General features: G+C 39.6%; 1 protein-coding gene across 1 annotated transcript; it reads right to left on the bottom strand.

Moving 5' to 3' along the window:
- Positions 1-2,162: 2,162 nt before the first annotated feature.
- On the bottom strand, positions 2,163-8,424 carry LOC116176936 (cilia- and flagella-associated protein 65-like). Its single transcript, XM_031495778.1, has 16 exons — positions 8,243-8,424; positions 7,977-8,196; positions 7,658-7,932; positions 7,329-7,614; positions 6,928-7,285; positions 6,605-6,886; positions 6,328-6,562; positions 5,936-6,280; positions 5,816-5,892; positions 4,021-4,291; positions 3,758-3,976; positions 3,520-3,708; positions 3,221-3,474; positions 2,923-3,175; positions 2,575-2,876; positions 2,163-2,517 (listed from the first exon to the last, which is right to left on the bottom strand). The coding sequence occupies exons 1-16, from the start codon at positions 8,408-8,410 to the stop codon at positions 2,187-2,189; spliced, it is 4,065 nt and encodes a 1,354-aa protein (XP_031351638.1). The 5' UTR covers positions 8,411-8,424; the 3' UTR covers positions 2,163-2,186.
- Between the last annotated feature and the right edge of the window lie 671 nt (positions 8,425-9,095).

A 9,095-nucleotide genomic window follows, 5' to 3' on the forward strand; every position in this document is an offset into this window, starting at 1 on the left:
TATAATAACTCCTGTAATCTCATACGTGTTTCATAGGCAAAACATTTGCAAGGAAAGGGCCTAAAGGATACGCCTTTACCCTTTTACGAATGGTGAATGATAATGAACCTAATTAGTAATTGCATTCATATAATAATTATGCAAGCAGAGGCACTCACCTTAGTACTGTAGATTAATCCAAAATAAACGAGTCAACAAAACAGAAAACAATCCTGACCCAAATCTCCCCTTCCAATTCTTAGTCGAAATACTAATAAACATCGACACCCTTCATCGTCGTCATCGACACGCATGATTAACTTACCCTCTGGCTCTAAGTCCTCTTTCTATGTTGACGGTTTTATTGGTTTCTAGGTAAATTACATCTTATGCGAATGTTGGGAAAGAAACATGTGTTGAATTAAGTCGAACTAGGACTCTATTAATATGTTTTACTTTTGTAGAAATACAATAGTTATTTGTACTAGTTTTAAAAGTGATACCCGCAAATTCATGAAAAAAAAGACTCGTTCAACAGGTGTTGTAGTACCTACAGGAAATTTTTTTGCATAGTTATCCATCCCATAATTGAATAATAGCATTGATATTCATGACTTACTGTCACTCAAAAATTGAGCTAAACGCCATGAAAACGCATAGTAAAAATCGTGAAAAAAAGTACCACTTTCCATACGATTTTTTGACACAAAAAGTCCGGTAATTTGACATTTTATTAAACAAAAATTACGTATTACAAATTGAAGCTCAGGGGCTAATTTGACTCTTGCACTCCCTCGATACGATTAGCCTTTTTCTAATTTTAAACCTTTGAATGAGCTCTGTAACATCTACATGCCCCGCAATTAAAAAAAATGTGTGATGAAAATTTTTAAAAAGTGCTAGTGTTGTGCTCAATTGTGCTGATCCAATTTTAATGAAAGAATCAGTTTTCCTCGAATTGAAACTTGGCCCTCGGAGCCCAATTTGACTCTCAGCCCCAATTTTTTTAAGGGACAAACTTCCGTTTTTCGATAATAGACTTGTGGTACAGTCTCTGTACTCAAATTTCGGGGGCGAACTCATCCCCCATGTTTTTTTACAGATATATGGAATAAACGATATTGGCAGCAATTGGGCTTACTGCATATTCCATATTAGATTGTGCCATTCACATTTTTGAAGATGGTTATACGGTAAACTACTTCAATCAACAATCTTACCAGAAAAGGACAATAATATGTGCATATATTTACCAAAATTTCAACACACTAGGTAGATTAAAAAATCTATGGATTATGCAGATTGTTATACCTTTACAACGCGCTCAGAATTGATAGTAGGCAGATTAATAGTTTAAAACTTTTCAAAAAGCCATTAAAATATATTACTTACCTAGTCTTAGAAAGTCGTTATACAATTGTGTTTCTTCGTCTAATGCGTTAGCATATTAATAATTGTTGGTCTATCGTCTATTTTTGTTTATGTGGGTACGTACCAATTATGATTGCCCTTTATCCATTGTATAATAGCCACAAAGGTTGAAATAGGTACAGTACAATGATTATTATTATTATTATTACTAGTATTACTTTTTAAGGCTACTCTGTGGTCATTCACCTTTATTTTCTAATTCATTATTTCATTATTAAACTTTAGATCCTTTTTTTAGACATTTCATTAATACTCCCATTCCAAAAATTTCTCGTTCAAAAAGGCACAGACCGTGAGCATAAATACACAATAGAGCACAATTGAGGTGCAGTAGATACAAAAATTAGTTTATTCTTGGGCTATTGGGAAGGGATGGGCTAAGTGAACAAACCCTTTACTTTTCAGCATATTTTCAAAAACCTACCCCGTTCTGCAGTATGCATACTAATAGTATATATACCCATTCATTTTTTTTTTCATTCGGAGGTGTAGGAGGATTTTTTCGTCTTTAAAATTACTGGTCTTGAGTAGGTATACTTCATGGAACAAAAAAAGGACTAAGGCTAGACGAACGGACGGAATTACTATTCTGGAAAAATACTCGAAAGTGAGAGGACGCCTCTTTGATGTTAATCTAGCTCTAGAATAGTACACAATTGTTGACTATGATCTCTAGTTTGAATGCATGCTGGGTCGTGAACCATGGACCTCCTAATTAAAAAAAATCGCCCCGTATTTATTTTGAACTCGGTACAAATCTCAATAAAATCTAAAAATTACTTCTCCTTCCGCTTCATTGCGCCATAAATGTACTCCCTCGGATTGTCGTCGTGCTTTCGAGGACCCAATTTGAATATCTCGTGCATAGAATCCAACAGTAGCTGCGAAAACAAGGACTGGTAGATGGGTCCTTGGGGAGCTTGCAGGTAAGATTTCACTAAATGCAAATGCTTCTTCAAACCCATCCTACGTTTCGCTTTCAGCACCGACTTTTTTGTATGCGGCGGATTCGGCTCATCGTCAATAGCATACTGCATATAATAACTTTGGTGCGCATGATTTGCAAACCATAGCAGGTGATTAAACGCGCCACTAAAGATTGTGTCACTAAAAAATCAGTGTGTCGCTATGGAATTGTGTATCTATGCCCCAATTTACACTTACGCTAAGATGCATTCAACCGCAAATTTAACCAACTCAGTTTTTGAGTCATCCAAAGTATGCTTCAGCGGTGCTGTTTTGAGGGCATTTGCAACGTTTTCGACTGATTCTTTTGCAAGTAGCGAGGTAGTGTAGTCTATGAATATCGTCGCGGTATTTATGTGCAATCTGCTTTGGGGAACTTGGAAAAATAGTTCTTCAGCTGTAAAGCAGATATCCCTGTCACTAACGCCCAGAATACAGATATTTAGGCTTAGAGTTAGGAAGAAGTTTTCCGCTTTGGGGAGCACCTTCACATCGTTGCTCTAAACGGAGGCATTAATTAATCGCAGTTACACTCCACTTGACTACCGGAAACGAAGTACCCGCAGCTGTAATGGTGAATTGTCCTGCAAGTTGCTCTTGTCTACTGTTATGTTCGTGCACAGATTCTGCATGGCGAATATGCTCGGAGTGATCCAACAGCTTGCAAACCATCTGCATGTTTAAAATACAAGCTTGGTCAAACGACCGTATACGAATTATGATGGGCCGAGATTCTTTCGGTTGCAAAACTCCTTTATGCTGTTGTGCTTCGACCGTCACCACTCCTTCCTGCACACATCTGAAAAATGCTTGTAAATGTTACACCTTGTGCAAGATTAATTACTGCAAAAAAGAGTAACCCACAATGCGATCAGGGGTTTGATTTGTAATAAATATCATACGGTCCGTGAAAGACCACACAGTAAAAGGTTCAATGACTAAATGGTCGGTGGAAAGCTCCACAGGATTGTCAATGTTCCGATATGATACTTTGGGTAGATAGTCATCCAAACTACCATACTTCTCAAATTCCATGATTCCAATCGCTTTCATAGTTATAAAAGAGACACTTTCGCCCATTTTTATGGGCACGACAACCTACAGTGAGTCCTTGGGTTTCCGTTTAGTAACTCGTTAACCTACCTCGTACTCCTCTGCCGTGATCGGCTGAAATTCAAATAAAATGCTGCACGATGTGAAAGGAGGAAGTGTTCCTTTCGGGTTTAGACAGGCAAATATGTCAAACTGGTACTCAAAGTTCACCCGTGCTAGTGGGGTGGTTTCAACTTCGTAGTCAACTGAGAAGTTGGAGTTGTTGTATAAGGGGAATGCCTGCTCGTGTGAACCAGGTGTAATTAAGTTAGTGTGTATGTTGGAAAACCTGAGCAGGCGGTCCCATTAGTCCGATAAACGTTGGGATGAGCTTAAAATCAAAGCCGTTAAAGTACGTCGATGGCATCGTCACAATCTCTGGTAGGACGTTCACGTGAATGTTGATGACGATTGTGCGATTGTACGACAAGTTCATTACGTACACAATTTGTGAAGTACCGTGCGATAGGTAACGCACATCTAATCGCATTTTGTAAGTCAGATTTGGCTAAAACTGGTCTTCAGGTGGTAATGGGTTTAAAATCAGCTTACCTGCATCAGATCGCTTTCCAAATGGAGATTCGCAATCTTCCTATGAATGCAATCGTGGACTAATTCTCGAAACGACATTCCTTTGGTTTTTTCCACGGGTTTGCATTCGCAGTTCTTCTTACGTTTTAATTTGGTCTCGATTTGAAAATTGGTAGTGTTGCGCATGACGAAGTTTGCGAAATAGCACTTTTCGCCGATTTCGTAATCTGGTGTGTAGATCGCTAACCATTTCGTTTCATCGCGCTCAATGGTCTTTAAAATGTTGTTCAATCTGGAAACAATTATGTCCATAGCAATTTGAAAAATCGAAAGGTTTATTCCGTGATCTCCTTCAAGTTCCTTTAAAGTGACGGCTTTAGTTTTGGCTGGGCTTCAAGGAAGCCAGCAAACAAACAAACCGCTGAGTGGTTAAGTATAGCTTTTTCTAATAAATTTCGACCTGTAGAACCAAAAAACAAAATATAATTGGCCAACCAAACCGATTTTGATAGGACCTCCCTATTGACCGAAACTCAACTTGTCCCAGATTGACTTAAAAACGGTGTTCTCTAGTAAATTTTGACTTGTAGAACACAAAAATGAGGTATATAATTAACTACAATACAACCGATTTTTAAAGAATCTTGCGAATTGACCCAAAAGTGGTTTGTGGGTAAGTTGTTCCTATAGTAAAATTGTTATTATTTTAGTATAGATCTCTTTGTTTTGCCGTCAGAAGTCGTGCAGAGTCATTCGGCGCACGCATTTCTTTGTACAAAACGACAATTCAACCATTTTACTTGTAAGAAGAACGTATACGCCACAGCTGTTACTCGACAATTTTTGTCTGACTATTTGGGATGTATTGTGGTATTGTTGTATTACATGCCCTTTTTTCTTTACTGTTGCTAGTGTACTAATATCCCGATATATTCATGTTGGTGCACTTCGGCTTTGCCTGAGCTTACCCTATACCTCTCTCAAGGTAATTTTGTTACTTTTGTCCAAAGTGAACGTAACAATTGTTTACCCTACCGCCGAAAATGCAAGTAAGTTTCGTAGTGAATGGATCCTTTCTTTGCAACCTTTCCTGAACGAATATTTAAATTGTTTTTACAGCCGCCCCGAAAACTCTCTTCCCAGAGACGAAGAGAGCAAATTAATATCTTAGAATTTCAGATATGATACGCCATTACTAGGTGGTTTTTGGTTTCTATGGTAAATTTAAAACGACCAAGACCGTGCAGTTTGTTTCGTTATCGCAGACCTTTTACAATTGGCCCGAAGTTCCAGGTAACAATGGGCAGTACTGGGCTACCGAATTTGGAAATAAATTTCAACCTGACCATTGGAGTGAGGATAAATACCGATAGCTAATCTTATCTGGTGGAGCAAACTTCGTCTGATTAGATTGGGACGGGGGTGTCATTAGAAGCGCGCTTAATTAATTTGAATTTTAATATCAATTGCAGTTAGGAGTTAGGACAGCAGCAGACCGCAAAATTAATTAGAAAAGTTTTAATTTTCGAGCATTATCGCAAGGACGCGACGACCGATTTGGATTTTCCTACGTTCTCTCTGTGCAAGGGCCGAATTTTATATAAGGTAAAGTCATTGTTTAGGGTGAATCTTTTTACCTTTGCATCTTCGCAAATTACATTTGTAAGTACCGTATTAAATTTTGATATTTCCTTTTCGCCGTAGCAAATAAAATTGTTCCTTTACTTGACCACCATGGCATAATTCTTTACACTTGCGGTAGATAATGGTGATCGGATTGACGCCCCCAATGACCACAAAATACAAAATTACTTACTTATCAATATTGAACATATTCCACAATACCCTCTTTGAGAATAAAAACCCAAAATTGTACGACATGATATCTTCAATCTAGAAAATAAACTAAAAAATGTGAATTTTGGTGTAAAATTACCTGCACGGTTGGGTAAACGCAGACCAATCGACCGAGAAAAACATTACGTTCCTCGCCCTGATTAACAATTTCATCTGAAAAAGCACTCAGTCGAACTTTGTAAACAATTTGTATTTCTTGGGCGCCTATAATCGTTCCCTTAAGGTTGACGAAGATTTGCATTTTTTCATTTGGAGCTACGGTGCCCTTTGTAGGGAGCAGTGTAACCTCGCTTGTTGGGAGATCGAAATCCTTCCGTGTTAAGTGAAAGTGCACGGGTGCAGATCCGAAGTTAAAGAGATAGAAGGATGTGGATACTAACGATCCCACTTCGACTTGGTCAAACTCCCACAGATTCGGAGTTGCCTATAAGTTCGTTTGTACCAATATCCAAAAACGTGAAGTAACTTTACGCATAATTCACTGTAGACGCATCTGGTATGGATTGTTACTGGAATCACAGCGTGAAGGCCCGATGAGACGGCCATATCCTTTAAACGCTGAACATTGCAGTTTACTCTAGAACTAGCGGGTGTATTTAAACTTCCAGTGTAGGACCATTCTAAATAAACTGCTTCGTTTGGCACCAGTTCGCCCACAGGATAGTTTACATTGAATCCGGTTGCACCACAAAAATCAAAATTGTATCTGAAAATGCTTGTTTAAAACTCAAAAACATGAGTAGCTCACCTCAAAGTGTGGATCGTTGGGTTTTTGAGCATAACTGTCAAAATATCTTGAGAACCCGGATGAACTGTGCGGAAACTTACGACGTTACCATCCCCAATTATTACAGACGGGTGTTCCGCGTAGCCCTTAAGAAAGAGTGTCGCGCAGTCCTCCTTTCGTCCATTCAATTCCAATCCCCATCGCTCAACGTAAGCCCTTTTGTCATTCGCGTCTGGATGCAACAGCACCACGATCACTTCGAAGTCGTTTACAACACCCTCCATAGGTTTCAGAACAAAGTTCCTAAAATCCAGTTAATCTGATACCACCTGTGGGTGACTCACGATTTTTTGGGCGAAAGAAACTTGAAGGACGTCGGTAGATGACTGGACGATCTCAAAATGGTCGTAGTAAAACACTGAACTGTCGGCGTTGTCGGCGGCATTATCACCACGCTAGGCTTGATTTCAAACAGCGGTAACCAAATTTTGTTCGCGAAAAACGAATTTCCCAACAATCTCAGCGTGACATTCAGCGGAACGCACATTTCCTCACTGGCGGTGGACCAAAATACGCACCCGGTCACCAATTTACTGAATATACCATCGGAAGAGTTGGGTTGGAAGCGACATTCGTACAGAACGGATTCGTTAGCAGGAATCATTACGGTCTTCGGAGTTATGTAGAACACTTCGTCGTTTTCTAAAGTTACAATTGAATAAGCAGCGAGTGATGGCACACTTACCGTTCATCCAGTGCACTTCGATCTTGTCATTTAGGTGGTTAGTCAAACTGGTAACCAAGGATTGTGAGTTTCTTCGATTTTCTTCGAACTCTACCGTTCCGAAATCGAGGTGCGTAACGCTAAGAGAAAACGGAGGCTTCTGGGTGACCTTACTGAGGCTGTCGTACATGTACCCCTCATAACCTTGCAAGGGGTATTTGTCAGAGAACTGTTTTAGGGCAAGCTGAAGGGGGTCAACATTCAGCGTAGGTGCCATTACTCCAACCAGTAGTATGATTAATGGGGGCTGTAAAAGAAAGGTAACACACGAGAAAGTCTGTGAAACTCACGTGATTGCGTATGCGGCACACTAAGTTAAGTGCGTAAATTTTTGAGGCTGCTGGAAGAAACTTGACCGATATATAAGCGTAGTCGCGCGACTTTAAGCTTCCACGAACTGTACTAAGTTTGAAGACTTCTTGATCAGCAAGGGCTTCGTTAACATCAAATTGGTAGAGGACCTCTTGATTTGACATGTTGGCCAATTCAAAGGTGTTAGATAGGCATCTCCCACTCTTAGTGTCGTAGAACAGGAGGATCTTAGTAGATAACTTAACGGATGGTCCTTAAATTTGAGTTTGCGCAACAGAACTAGGACAAATGGCTTACCTATGCAATCTCCTCTTACGCAAATTCTGTAGGAATTAAAAGTGTTACTTGAAATTTGGAAGTAATCCATATAATGCTGATTTGGCACTTGTGGGCTGAAAGATACGACACAATCTAGACATTGTCCACTTTTAACGCAAGGATTGTCTAATTTTATGTCAAAGGCGTGGTAGATAGGGTTGGTCTCCGGGTCTCTTGTTACAGTAAATGTATCACAGTTCTACAGTTGAAAGGTTAAACAGGGTGGGATTTTGGTGTGAACTTACTGGTGAAGAGTTTTTGATCTGAAGAAACTTTTTGGTAACGCTTCCGACTGGGAAAGCTCCGAAATGTACAGTTTTAATTCCATCCCGTTCTTGAGCGCAATCAACTGTTGGTTTTCGTAGAGGAGCAGGCCCCTGTAACTTCTGCGTACATTCACAGATGAGGTGCATTTTCAAAAAGTCAAACGAACTGAACAGTTACTGACAGAGGCCGTCTTTGTGCATAAATGTGCAGTACGACAATTTTCTTGTGGCATCCATATACTTTATTTTGCAGTTAATTGAGATGAATATCACGAACTGTAATGCATTTTACTGACATTTCCTATTTCTTTACATACGGGCAGTTTTCCAGATGTAACGGGATAATTTGATTTAAAATGGAATTGCTTTTTTACTCTCAATTTGTATTGCATCGTTAACGTGACAATTTATCATGCAATATTATGCTAGGGTCGATGGACGCACAGTTATTTTTACTATCCTCCCTCCCCTTCCTCCCAACCAGTTATTGATTTGTCAACCATCCTTGTGAGTTTTTCACAAGCTCACTGTCACTACCGTGAGGTCATCCGCAAATCCGATCACTTTCACACCGCTCCCGTGTTGTAATCTTAGCGACAAAGGTACTAAAGCAGACCCTTGTGGCACTCCCGCACTCGATTTGAAGTTATAGATCCCACCTGAGGATTTTTTAGCCGTCACTGTCCTCATAGTGAGTCCTTCGCACCCAAATCACGCAGCGCCTTTATGATCACCTTTTTAGATGCCGAATTAAAAGCGTTTTAAACATCCAGGGAGGCGACCAAACACACTTCCCGAGTTCTCCACGTTCCGGAGTATGCTAAACATATTT

This window comes from Photinus pyralis, unplaced genomic scaffold, assembly GCF_008802855.1.
Source record: "Photinus pyralis isolate 1611_PpyrPB1 unplaced genomic scaffold, Ppyr1.3 Ppyr1.4_LG7, whole genome shotgun sequence".
NCBI lineage: Eukaryota > Metazoa > Arthropoda > Insecta > Coleoptera > Lampyridae > Photinus > Photinus pyralis.

Bases quoted from the DNA above. Each gene is read 5' to 3' on its own strand.
- LOC116176936 (XM_031495778.1), bottom strand. From the start codon at position 8,410: ATGCACCTCATCTGTGAATGTACGCAGAAGTTACAGGGGCCTGCTCCT. The intron at 5,893-5,935 runs GTAATTTTACAC...TTTATTTTCTAG, and splicing joins GCGTTTACCCAACCGTGCAG to ATTGAAGATATCATGTCGTA. The intron at 3,709-3,757 runs GTTTTCCAACAT...TCACACGAGCAG, and splicing joins TAATGGGACCGCCTGCTCAG to GCATTCCCCTTATACAACAA.